A 14,345-nucleotide genomic window follows, 5' to 3' on the forward strand; every position below is an offset into this window, starting at 1 on the left:
GTCATTTAAATATAAATCGGAAACAGAATAACATTTTAAAAAATCGAAGAGCGCAGTTTTATGCATGTTTACTTGGAAGTAAATTGTACTGTCTTCAGTAGGATTTACTTCCATGTAACCATGCACAGGATTCCAGCCTAAACCCTGAAGGAATTATGGACCCTTTCTGCCTTAAATTTACCCTGAAATTAAGCTGTTTAAACTGGGCAGCTTTCTCAACCAAGTAACTTGTGTGTTTATTTCTTCACTCTCATTGTTGAGAGAAACAGTGAATGATTGTCATTTGGTCTCTGAAACTGTACTGTTTCATTTTCTAACTCTATTTGATTGTGCTGATTACATATTTTTTTTAATGAGAATGCAGTACTGTTGTGACTATATTGTTTGAAAGTTTATAAATCATTTTAATATTTATCTATTACTTTTTCTGCCAAGATTGATGCCCGAGACACTGTATAGAAAAACCATTAAAACGGAAAGAATATTCTAAATATCTTTAGAATAGTTCTAAAGGATCGGCTATGATATATTAAACTTTTTTCCCCACGAAGTAGTACAGCCAAATATCCAAGCTGGTTAAACCTCATTGTAGAACAGGACTGATGCAACCAAGGCATAATAAATATTATTCCCCCTTCCTTTCCCTGTTTGTTCTAGGTGGGATCCACAGACAGAAAACAGATGTGCAAGTAAGTGGAGGAAACCTTTATGAACAAAGCTCTAAAAACACTAATAGTGACTTTAACCCTGGTGGAGTTAGGAAGAAAACTTTCAGAAATGAACTCCCTGTAAATTGCATCAGAGATGTAGATGGAGTTGCAACAGAAGATGGTCTCGAATCGTCTTGGAATGAATCAGAGGAAAACCTCAGTTTTGAAGGCTATATCTCAGAGCTGAAATCTTGCCAGGGGAGGATGCGAACAGGAGTTTACAGGACATCAGATCTTCCGTCTCTCATTGCTGTTAAGAGTGAGAAAAATAAGGATGATAAGAACCAATGCAAAGCAACTTTTGTTTGAAGTTGTTATGTGCATGGTTCTTGTAGTTTTTTCCCTCCCAGATCATTACAAGGACCGATGCACCCATTCCATCAAGACGCCAAGAGGTTTCAGCTTTTTCTGCTTATTGCCTTTGGACTGTAAGTACAAACTGCACTTTTATTGGGAGAGAGCGAAAGTTCCTGACATTTGAGAAAATCCAAGAGGAAAGTCAATCTTGTTACAACATGTACCTGAATTCATTTGTCGACATCACCTTTGTAGGGCTAGTGATACACAGGTATGACTACACTGTATAAAACTTTTGCAGGCACAACAGTAGAACATTTTCAGTTGCCTCTTCCTTGTGTAACCATCAAACAGCCAGGGCCCACCCAAGCATAATTTGGGGGAGCCCAGTACAACCTTGTAACACAGGCCTCCTCCCACACACAAACCTCAATCCCATCCCATACATACAATCTCATGAATCCTGAAAGAAAAGTTTATATTTTAACTCTGAAATTACATTTTCTACATTTCTTAAATTGTACCATGCCCAACACTGAGGCATCTCTGCCATGCCCTTTTTTGTTATTTTTCTTTGACATAACTTCCAGCCTGAACAACAGAGGACTGCCAAGCTTGCTGATCATTTTGTAACATTTTGGTGGGTCCCAATAAAGGTATGATCTCTTGATGTTTCAATTTTTTTTAATGGACCAATGCAGCTGCAAACATTTTACTTTAAACATTTCTTTTTCTGGCCTTTTTAATTGCAAAATTATGAATTATCTGTAATGTTTTTAGACCACAAGCCTTGAAAAAAACATTAATTTATTATCAAATTTATATCCCACCTTTTTTTTCTTCTTGCAAGGAACATGAATCAGATAGCGTAGACTTATTTATGCTTTTTGTAAACCTTCTTCTGAATATGGTGGTGCTAAAAGTGATATTATTTGACTGTCTTCTGAAAGCATTTGAATGGAGTTGCATGATACAACTGGCAGCTTTGCTTCATCATCAATTGCTATAGACACAGTTTCTACATTGAAAGCGTTTTCATCTTGTTTTTCTTCATCTGCTTCCCTTGTCACTGTTGCACAGTGGCAGCACAAGATATCCTGCTGCCTGAGGTAGGGGGATACATACCACTGGTCCCCCACATTGTCACCACTCCCACTCATACCCCCACCATTGCTGCCCTTGTGGCGTCCACACCTGATATCTAGGTATGAGGACTCCCTCAAAGCAAGAAAGTGAGCAAGCAGGCACTCTGGAGAGCGGCCAGGCCCAAATGCCTTGCTCTGAGGAGAGTTTGTTCCTCAGAATCAAGGCATTGTGGGTGAGGTGGTCTTGGGGCCACCTGTCTGTGGGCCACCTTGCCCAAAATGCCTCACTTTGAGGAATGACCCCACTTCAGAGCATGGCATTATTTGGGTCTGGCCAGCTCTCCAGGGGGCATGCCCACCTTCTCCTTTGGTCTGGGAGAGTCCTCAGAGCAAGAGCTCGGGTGGGTGGCAGCTCTGGTGGACCTGCCCACCCAATCTCTCTCATTGAGGACCCCTTTTGAGTGACAGATTGCATGGGCTGCTGCTCCAGGGAGTCCCGCTGGCCACTCCATCACTGTCGCATTTGCTGCAGTGGGAGGGCAGCCATAGGGGCCTCTCTTGGTAGGGGGTGTGCACTATCCACCACCCCTCCCAATCAGCCACCTGAGGCAGGGGATTCACTCTGCCTAATGGGGGGGCTGGCCCTGGTGTAGCATCTGAGCCAGAAGTGGACTTCCCTGCCCCCTACTCTCCATGGCAGCCCCTTCAGTCTCCTGAAAAATGTTACATGCGGGGTATGGGGACCTTTGTGAATGGGGTGAGCTGTGGTGCAGGGTGGGAGGAGGGATCCCACAAAATCAGGTGGAGAAACCTTCCATAATTGATCTCATGTTCCTAGGATCAATTAGGGTTTTTATAAATTCTGAGCTAGTCTGATTATCCTTTTAGAATAACCTTTATATTAAATTCAAAACGTTAAAGGCCAAACTAAACTTGACCTTAAATGTGTCTTTGCATTTAACATTCAGAGTTTTGTTTTTTTAATGCAGATAGTATCAGCTGGGTTGCTGATAATTATCAGACTACAGCAGGTGTGGTTCTTTCCATGCTGTGGCCCTGAAGAAAATCCCTCCTCTGAAGCTTGTATTTGCTTTGGTGTCAACGGGGATTTTCCATCCAAGCAAATAGCAGCAGAAATATTGTCAGCATTCAAGCTGGGAGTCCTATCTGGAAAGTCGCAAAGGTGGCATCACACATACGTGGAAGAAAAGGAAAGGAACCATTTGGTGAATGTCTGCTCTTTCAACTGAAACGACGGTTCACACATAACTATGAGCCAAAATTACTGGGTTGTCCTGGTTCACTGTTCATTCGCTCCTTCCTTTGTGCAAGTGGGTACGACAAGCCAGAAATGGAAAGGTCTGCGTGATGTCGGAATTTGGGCTCCTTGTTTGTTGCTCCCAAACAATCCAGACTTGTAAGCCCGAAATAAACCTGGGTTTGTCGCTGACTTGCAAATTTGGGCTTGCTTGCAAGCAACAGATCAGGAGCCCAGGGTTGGATGTCACACAAAGCTTTCCCATTCTGGCTTGTTGTATCCACTGGTGTGGATGAGCCCCAGCACCAGCGCGCTGCTTATTCACATTAAACCAGTATAAGAAAGCAATTTTGGTTTATTGTTATGTGCAAACGCAGCCATACTGGCAGGATGGTGTGGAGAATGTTTTTCTCCCTCTCTTATAATACTAGATAGTAACCTCTTTACAAGGGTCTATTATTACACTTTGGTGCTCCAATCACATACCTACTTACCCGGAAGTAAGCCCAGTTGAACTCAATGGAACTTTCTTTTGAGTAGACTTGTACAGGATTGTGCTATGTGTAATTCAAATATTTTTAAATACCAATTTTGTTTTGTTGTGCAGTTGGAGCTTCTGACAATCTGGTTGTGTGTGTAAAATGGAAATTCAATTTAACTTAATTAAAAAGCAAAAACATCCTTTACAAAGATGCTAAGCTATTAGTCTGCATTGTAAGTTATGAATATTCATGTAATCTGCAAGTATGATATAAAAATCACATTGTTGATGGAAGGTGTCATATTTACAAACAAGACAAAATGAAAATAACTTGTGCTTCATCTTTGGACAGGAGGAGGAAGTTCCCTCTCCAAAGCTTGCTTTTCTAGGATTAGCTGTTATACCCCCTATTAGACAAGTCCTGTACAAACGTGCCAGCTGCCGATTCCTGGCCACAGCTAGTCTTGTCGCCGGGGACAATGTGGCTCTGTGGTTAGGGATGCCTGGGTCTAGATCTTGAGTAGAAACATATATCGTCACTCCCTCCCTATCCTCCACTTCCCCTGGGGTAGGGCAGGGCAGCTGGTGGCCCTCTGGGCTTGGGAGGGCTTCCCAAGGTGGCCCTGCGTATGAACTTGCCCACTTTCTGGAATGCCGATTGCTGTTCCTCATAGCAAATACAATTGTTTCGACCACAGCATGCACATGTGCTTACCTGGGCCTCCACGTGTTCTTGGGGTGGACTCACCATCATTATCCTGGTCAGTCTCGCCATACGCCTCTCCTGGGTCAGCTGAGGAGGAATCGGGTGCTACAGCCGTAGGAGGAAAACCGGTTAATGGACGTCTCGGAGGGCGGTTGTCCAGCACGGCAAACCAGTGTCATGTGAAGATCTGTGTCGGCCATAGCCCCAGTGTTTGCCATAGGTGGAGGGGTGCAGGGTCTGCACTTACCCTGTGGGCATTCCGGTGGGTTCTCACCATCTGCTGCATTTGCCATTCCTGCATGTAAGGCAACACCAGGGTGAGGTGCGGCGGGCTTAGTGAGTTGGCTTGGGAGGGTGGCCGGCCATATGCAAACCTAGTGAAAGATGTATTCACCCATGTCTTCTTCTACTGGGGCATGGTACTCCTCCGCATTAACCGTCTGTAGTTCATTGCTGATGAGCTCCTCTGAACCTTCAGCCACTGCTGACACGGAAGCACTGGGAGCAGCTGGTGTGTGGCATATGGTGATGCTCCTGCAGACCTGCTTTGGCTGAATGGGGACTTCCCCGCTAAGGATGCTGTGCAGCTCCTTATAGAAGGGGCAGGTTGCAGCATCATTCCCAGAATGGGAGTTGTGAGTAACCACCTTTCTGTATTCAAGACGCATGGCTTTGGTCCTTGTACAGCACTCGTGTGCCATGCGTCTGTGCCCCCGGCTGGACATTTGCTGTGCTATTTCACAAAGTAATCTATATTGCGGTGGCTTGCATGAAGCTGCTCCTGGACCTTCTTCTCCCCACAAATGTCCAGTAGATCGAGAACCTCCTGATGCCTCCATGACACACCACGACCCTTGCTCGAAGATTGTGCCATGGCCATGTAGTTGTTACAGCAATCCTGGCTGAGAAAGAAGTTTCATTGGCAGAGTCAAGAACCAAGCTCAGAACTGTGGGCATTTGGCTGCAGTGGCAAAATACTGATTAGTGCTACGTGAAGAAGCGTGCTCAAGCCTTGGACTTAAACACTTCCCTCCCCTACTTGGGTGTGCTAGAGCAGGCGTTGGGCAGCATCCACTTCCATGTTCAAAGTAACATCAGAATAGGGATGGCACAGGCGCCCGATTCAGTCCAGGAATCCGGCAGAACTGCCCCTGCCCGTACCCCCAAGCCCCACTTGCTGAGCCCTTGCCCCTGCTCACCCCTTGCCCATGCTTGGTGAATGGCCTGCACTCACCCCAGTGGTCTCGTCGAGCTTTGTGGTTGCCATTTTTTGAGAAATAAAGTGGCAATCGCAAAAATGCGCATATTCACATTTGTGCGAAAATGAGCATTTTATTAAAGAATACACATTTTTACATGCACACAAATATGCGCCTTCACAAAAATGCGAATTTCACACATGAGAACATGCGCATTCACAACACGCACATTTTCACGCAAAGACATGCGCATTTTTGCAATCTCCTTTTTTAAAAAAATGGTGACCGCAGAGCTTGCCGAGGCCGCTGGGGTGAGTGCGGGCTGTTTGTCAAACGTGGGAGGAGCTCGAGTGTGGTCTGGGGACTGGCAAGCGGGGGCAGGGGCTGGGCAGGCATCCGGAGAACCTGGACAGAGGTGAGTTTGCACATCCCTACATCAGAATTAGCCTCTGTAGATGGCATGAAGGTGTGTTCCTTATGGCCAGCTGCCCCCCAACACAAATTTTCAGCACATTGTAAGGTAGAAGCACATTGCCAGAGGAGAGGGGCGGGAGCTTTTGGGGCTGCACAAAGGGACCTCCTCTGCGAGCAATGGGGTTGTGGTGGAATACATTACAAATTCCCAGGAACAAAAACACGCCTGCACTAAGTCGCAGAAGCGGTAACACGCAGGAACAAAGAGATGCTCCAACCATCACCCATTTGTATCAACGCTGATGCGCATTCCCGGATTTTCTAACACCTGCACTTTAAGTGTTGCGACGGGTAGCTGAAGCCCTTCCATCCCTCCAGAAACTCCCTGTTCATAGCTTCAATCACATGCTTTCCGAACAAATTCTTCTCTCCCTCTCCCTCCCCCCATTTTCCCCTGGCAGAGTAGCCCTTCTTCCTTCTCCCCTTTGCCAATTTCATTTCTCCTGCATTTTTGCTTTTGCGCTATGGTACGTTGGCGCATTAGCGCCTTTGCCCAGGTATCACACTTGCCACGCTCTCTACCCACACTTATTTCACCCATGTATCGAATTTACCCGAGGACGAGGGCCACCTTCAATTCTCCGGATGTGCAGGCTATGCAGGGAGTACTTGCTGGCTGAGAGAGTGTGTATACCAATGATGCTTAACAGTTATCCCTGTTGCAAAACGGCAATGGACTTTGAGGAAAACATGGACGTGAGGGGTTGGGTCAATGAGGTCATGGGCAGGTGAGTGATACTCCCACAAGGGCCCGGCTACATGTCCCATGGGCAGGGCTAAGATAGCGAACCCAGTGCAATTGTGGAAACAAGTCAGTAATGGAGCCACGGTAAGCTGGAAAAGTTGGACTATAAGCAGTCTCAGAAGAAGGGCTGGATGCACCCGATGCCATCTGATCTCAGAAGCTAAGCAGGGACAGCCTTGGTTAGTTCTTGGATGGGAGACTGCCTGGGAATCAGGCTTCCTGCACTGAGCAGGGGGTTGGACTCGATGGTCTTGTAGGCCCCATCCAACCCTATGATTCTATGATTCTATAAGAAGCGGTTTTTCAGCGATAAAATGCGGTGCTGGGGCTGAACAGCCACGCTGTCATGGAAACATAGAAACCTCACTGCACAGCCAGGTTGGAGTAAATCGCTGGTGGAAACACAGCCCTGGACCTCAACCCAGGAAAGCAACCAACAAACAGATCCACTGCAACAGGACTGCAAACAGGCTGCACTACTGAGGGAAAACATTCCAAATCCAGTGACGATATAACTGTTATATTATTAGGGTATCATACAACAAAATACTCTGCTCTGGTAGCACCTTTACTCTGGTTTCCTGTGAGGATGCAGGTATGCAAGTTCTGCTGTGTCTGTTGCTCCCTTTGTTGAGCCATAAGCAATAATAGAAAAACAATGCCTTCTTTTACATTATGCTGTAGCTTTTCCATTTCCTATTCTTTATGGAACTGCAAAGAAGCATCCACAGAATTCTTTTCTGTTATGTGTTTCATTGCAACAAAACGTGCCATATCTTGTCCACACCAGTGGGCAGATTATGACAGGGTGCACTAGGACTTCTACATACTTGTTCCTGCCACCTCAACCTCTCTTCTCTCCCCCTTCCCTGCCCCCCAACACACAGGTTGTTGTGAGCATGCACACAGGTGTTTTGTACACCTGTGTGTGCACCTTTAAAAAATACACAGGATTTCTGTAATTTCAAAATACAGGCACAGAGCAAGCTTAAAAATGTTGGAGTATTTTGAAATTCTGGAATTCCAGGGTTAAAAAATTATTATTTTTTTAAGTGTGCATGAAAGTGTACGAAACACCTGTGCACATGCTGTGCACAACTGTTGTGTTCAGGGGATTGAACAGAGGAAGAGCAAGAGGGGTGAGGAGCAATGACCATCTCCTCTGACATCAAAGCCACCAGCATCCCCAAACCTATAGAGTGAAGCACTATGGAACATCAACACATCTGAAGATTTGTGCTTCTGGGTCTTTTTGGTTAAACAGATTATCCCCATTAACAGAAAATACATGAAATGGAGTTACTAAATTCCAGAATGACTGAAGTATGACAACATTGTCTGGATGCTCTGTGAAATTTCTGTCATGAACAGTGACCATTGCACTTTCAAAGATCATTTTGGAAGCACCTTTATAGAGTCATGTTCTCATGTATGATTAGCAAAATTCAGATCCCTTGGCCTGACTCTTAGGCAAAGATCTCTATATCTGCTAACCAAATCTCCAGAAATGTGTTAGAGCCATTGGTAAGAGGTGTGCTTGAGCACTGAGCACTAAACTGCCAATGTAATTTGTCAACTGCTTTCTCAGTATCAAGTGAAATAAATCAATGCCAAATCCATTCTTCTATTATTCAAACTGATCAAAGTGACTACGAGTCTTAAATTATCTGCACCCTGCCTTTGGTGAATAAATTCTATTTGATCAGGATCAATAATATATGTATCATATGCTGAAGTCTATTAGAAGAATTGCAGTTAATATTTTAGCATCCACATTGCTTAAATAAATTTTGCTCAGTTAGTATGAATAACCAGGTTTAGGAATAACAGAAATATAAGCATCATATAATGATGCTGGTAAAGTCCCTGATTCAAAGCCTTGAGATAGACAAAAAAGCTTCTGAGTAAAACAAAATCCAAGTGCACCATATACTATTCTGTAGGGAAACCATCTGGCCCCCAAGTTTTCCCATTCCTCATATTCTCAATAACACACGCTTAACCTTCTCAAGCCGCAAAAACTCTGCAAGTAGTTCCTTTTGCTGCATATCAAATTGCGGAAGGACCAAATCCAAAAAAAAATTCAAATTCAAAAATCAAATTTCGGGAACTCTAAGCATATACCCTTTGGGGTTATGTATGCATGGTTAAGATGCTGAACTGCCGACTGGAAGGTCGGCAGGTCAGCAGTTCGAGACCCGAGTGCTGCGTGACGGAGTGAGCTCCCGTCTTCAGTCCCAGCTTCTGCCAACCTAGCAGTTCGAAAGCAAGAAATTGCAAGTAGATAAATAGGTACAGCTTCAGCGGGAAAGGTAACAGCTTTCCATGCACCTCGGTGTTCAGTCATGCCGGCCACATGACCACAGAAGCGTTTTTGGACAGCGCTGGCTCTTCAGCTTAGAAATGGAGATGAGCACCACACCCTAGAGTTGGACACGAGTGGTTGGGGACACCTTTGCCTTTTTATGCATCATTTAAGGATGGGTGAACGAGTGATGTTTGAGACTGCCAGGATTCTCAGAACACCTTCTCGCCGCTTGTCTCGTGGCGAACTCCTATTTGAGTTTGCGACTGCAGCTTGCTTTGCGCAAACAGAAAAGTTGTGCGAATCAAGATTTGCACAAATCTCCCCAAATTTCCACGTATTTCCCAATTTGCACAAATTTCCTCCGTAGGGTAAAGTGGGGCTGATTCAGTCTTCTGACAAAATTTGTGCAAAATCAGGAAATTTATGCTAATCAAACTGGGAACCAGGAACGAAAAAAAAGAATGAGAGCATGTGTACAACAATTTGCAAATATTTTCAGCAAACATATGCTCATGCTCACATTTGGAGCCTGCATGTTTTGTGAGCAAAAACAAAATTCTCATACATTCCTAACATTCTTATTGTTATCTTTGTTAAGGAAATATACCAGGCAGGTTAGGTTGAACAATCAGAAATTTATTAAAGCACATCACGGCCATGGGAGAGACAGACGAAACTGTCTCTCTCCCAGATCTCCCCAACACAAGAAACAGGATGCATTTATTCAGACTGAAAGCTGGGGAACAAAGAAAATACACTACACATGCTCAGAAACCAATTAGTACTCAGCAACAATTTTATCAGCACAGCGGCCTTCTTATCTTTAGGGATGAGTTACTTTGGTGGATAGGAATTTCTTGCTTATGAGCAAGTTATAATTACCTTCGCATGGTCACACACACACACACACACACTCAGTCCCATCAGGCACCTTGCTTGAACCAAACTACTTACAAGGCCTAGCCAGGCCTACCTTCACATCTTTAATCAACAGAATATAATTCCAAGTTTTTTGTTATTTCAGCCAAAATGCCAGAATCTTGCCTGGCCTTTTTTCCCTTTCCCAATATATCTGATATAGACAAGTTAATGCAAATTCTGCTTTAGATGAATGTAGTTTATCCAATCCATATTTAGCATGTTGTAGTCTTTGATAGAGGCCAGGGGAGAGACAGGCTGCAAACTGACTTAATAAGGACTTCACTATTTTATCCAAATTGTTTTCTTGCATCACCCTAACCTTTTTTCTTGTGAGAAGCATACACAAAAATCCTTCCCTTCATATATGTGCAGGATGTAGCTGAACCGTCACTAATCTCAAAATATTCCTTAAATTCAGAGGCCATCTGTGTTTTAAAATTATCATCATTAAGAAATGAAACATTAATGTGCCAACTGCTAGGCTATGGATGAGGGGAATTTGTACCCAGAAATCCAACAATTACAGTGGGAGGGGTTCAACCCATTATCCTGGCTGATGGTGTCTACCCAATGCAAAAATGGCTAGGGATGTCAGAGAATTCCGCCACGGATCTTGGTGAGGCCGAATGCCAGTGCATTCAGCCCCCCCCAAACTCCATGGCGGAACGGCCTGCCACTCCCCCACCCCCCCGCAGATCCCCCCCAGGATGAGACTTACCTGGGGCGGATGTTCCGGGCGGCAGCGGCTGTGGCGGCAGCGGCTGGTCTTCCAACCGGCTGCCGCCGCCGCCATTTGCAGTCTTGTAAAAAAAACCAAAAAACGATGTGATAGGCTGGGTTTTAAAAAAAACCCCAAAACGACGTGATAGGCTACATAAAGATTTACATAGCCTATCATGGCTGGGTTTAAAAAAAACCCCAAAAACGATGTGATAGGCTACATAAAGATTTATGTAGCCTATCATGGCTGGGTTTTTTTAAAAAAACCCAAAAACCGCATACGCAAATGGCAGCGGCTACAGCCACCGCCATTTGCGTTCCTTATTTTTAAGCTTATGTAAATATTTACGTAGGCTAAAACGGTGAATCAAAAAGGGACGCAAATAGCGCCCACTATGCTATTTGTGTTCCCCTTTATTTTCGCTGTCATAGTCTACGTAAATATTTACGTAGATTAAGGTGGCCAAAAATAAGGAATGCAAATAGCGGCAGCCATAGCCGCCGCCATTTGTGTATGCGTTTTTTTGTTTTTTTCCCCCCCAGATCCCTCCGCGGCCAGAAATCCAGCTGCAGACGGCTCTGGCCTGGCTGGGACTGGCCGGATGCTCCGCGGAGATGCCGCGGAGCACAGCCGCCAGTGGAGGATTCTGGGGGGGGAGGAACGGATCGCCTCCCCCCCCGTTGAGGATTCTGCAGGGAGGGACGGAACGCCTCCCCCCCCATCAACATAATCAGCGGAAAGGTGAGTGACTTTTGTACATCCCTAAAAATGGCTCATGAAGGCATATGGCAGCAACCTTGGACACAGAAAAAGGTCTGCAACAAGGTATTTAATCATGCTTCAATGTGGTGGAGCAGCCCTTTAGTCAACTGAAGGGATGGTGAAGATGCCCAACTGTTCACCAAACTGTTGTGGAGGAGAACTGGATGGCTGTGGTGGCAGCATACAGTGTGCTTCACAAAGGGAGGTGGAAAAGCCCAAGGAATTGGTTCTCCCACCTGATACAGAGGAGTACCACCCATATGCCAACAGGTGAGCAAAAGAGGTGAATGGGTATGGAAGGTACCCAAATTATTGCTGACAACATGTGGCAGGTATGTACTTCTCTTTGTAATCTGCTACTTCTGTGTAATGTTGCAAATACAATTTCCTACTGTCCAAAGAAAATATGACTATCTTTAAGCATTGCATGGGTTACTGAACACCTACTATGTTTCCACACCTCTGCCGTCAAAAGATGGCTATATCTCAGGCCACAACGCATGAAACATGTTCAGTACACTGGAGGTGGGCACTGCCTCTCTAAATGTTTGGGTGTGGGTATGAGTACATCATGTTTCCAGAATGTGTACCTCCAATCTGAATATGAACATAGCAGGTGCCCATAGCAGTTATGGCCTGGTCTCAAGTAAGCCACCTATGAGAATATTGGGTGTGCAGCAGGTGCATTGAAAATATGCCCTCTGGACTTCCGGCTGGGACTGATGTCGCTCTGGCAGCTTCCCACGGGTCTCCGTGGCAGCTTTCTCAAACAGCGTTTTAAAAGGTTGAGAAACCTTTTCATCGCCCCCCTGGAATTGAAAGGGGGACAAGGCAGTAGCCCTGGACAACATCTTGGAGAAAAGTAACCCCCATGAGATAGTGGGGGGGCTGGATTCCAGGATTATCTTCCCAGAGCTTTACCAACACAAAAAGCTGTACTGAGACTCCTATTTTATAGGAGAAAACAGGGCTGACGTGTTCCATAATAATATATGATTTAAGAAATATCAACAACCTTTGAGGGATTTAAGAAACATTAACAATATTTGAGAATATCTGAGGACCTGTAAGGTCTGTTTGAGAGAAACATGTCTGCGCTGAGGAGAAGGAGCTGGCATCTACGCCCCCCACATCCTCTGCGTCAAAAGTGTCAAAAACAGAAGATATAGGGGAATTATTTATGCTGATAAAGACTTTATCTTTGCAATTTACGGAACAAGTCAAAAGGTTGGATTTAATTCAAAATTCCATCACAGTCCTGCAAGGAGCTGTATATTTAATTAATGTGTCACGGCAAAAAATGGAGACGAAAATTAATGAGCTTGAAGACTGAGTAGCAGGAAATGAAACTACAACACAAATTTGTTTTAAAAATATCTCTGATAGAATCTCTCAACTGGAGGCCTTCACGAAAAGATCCAATATACATATTATTGGGATTAAAAATCTGCCTAATGATGTGGATAAACTTGCTTATTTTTGTGGATAAACTTTTGCATGAGATACTCCCTATTCCATCTGATTATTTACTTGATATTGAGCAGGCATTTCATGTACCAAATACTAAAGGGACTGATTACACGATCATAGCTCAATTTGCAAAAGTCTCCACAAAGAATTATATCCTGTGTTTAGCAAGGGAGGCTGGAAGCCTTTCCTGGAAACAAGATAAAGTTATGCTATTTCCAGACTACATTAAAGAGGTGGCGAATAAAAGAAGGCAATTTATCAAAGCAAAGAATATGGCAAAACAAATGAACTTACAATATTACTTAAAATATCCTGCTACACTTTGTATTGTGTCTGAAGGTCAGATGAAGAAGTTTCTAAATCATGAAATGGCGGAGGCATAGCTTAACATAAAAATGCGTGAGAATTCTGTTACAACCCCAATGAACTGGAATCTTTAAACAAGCTTTGTTAACTGTTTGTGTTTAGTCTACATGATCCAGGCTAATTCAGAAGATAAATGATTATATTTATATTGGTTTACTCTCTTTCATCTTTTATTTTTTCTTGCTTGTTATATTTTTTTAAATAGATAATATATCTAGTATAAAATATATTACTGATGGTTGAAGGTTTATATTAAGTTTTATTATTATATAATACTATATATATATATATATATAATTATAATGATTATTATTACTAAAATATAGGATTTGGGGTATGAATTGTAGACCTGTTTCTTTGATATAAGATTGATGATAATGATATAGAAATGTAAGGTTGTTTATTAAACTGTAAGATCGTTAAGATTATACATACAGTTTTTAAAATAGAATGGCATCGGAGGCTGGGGAGTGTTGGAGTTTAAACTCAGTTCTTTAAGGGGGAGGGAGGAGAGGGGGAGGGAAGGGGAGGGCATTTTTCTTTTTTCTTCACTTCCTTTCCTCCTCCCTTTTCCCTCCCCCCCCCCCCTTTTCTCTCTTTTTTCTTCCCTCTTTGTTAATGCAAAGAGAAAACTCACTGGAAAAGACCCTGATGCTGGGAAAGATTGAAGGCAAAAGGAGAAGGGGACAGCAGAGGATGAGATGGCTAGATAGCATCACCGATGCAATGAATATGAACTTGAGCACACTCCGGGAGAGAGCGGAGGACAGGAAGGACTGGCGTGCTATGGTCCATGGGGTCCTGAAGAGTTGGACACGACTTAACGACTGAACAACAACAAC

The 14,345-nt window shown here is 43.9% G+C and overlaps 1 protein-coding gene across 1 annotated transcript in view; it reads left to right on the forward strand.

Moving 5' to 3' along the window:
• RGS12 (regulator of G protein signaling 12) overlaps positions 1-1,798 on the forward strand; it is a 215,710-nt gene extending 213,912 nt beyond the window's left edge. The window contains exon 18 of the mRNA XM_084859884.1: positions 658-1,798. Within this exon, the coding sequence (XP_084716010.1) occupies positions 658-1,019 (362 nt within the window). The 3' untranslated portion in view covers positions 1,020-1,798. The remainder of the gene's footprint in view (positions 1-657) is intronic.
• The last annotated feature ends 12,547 nt before the right edge of the window (positions 1,799-14,345 follow it).

Source organism: Heloderma suspectum, chromosome 5, assembly GCF_057233095.1.
Source record: "Heloderma suspectum isolate Gila_16-S chromosome 5, 16-S_ref, whole genome shotgun sequence".
Taxonomy (NCBI): domain Eukaryota; kingdom Metazoa; phylum Chordata; class Lepidosauria; order Squamata; family Helodermatidae; genus Heloderma; species Heloderma suspectum.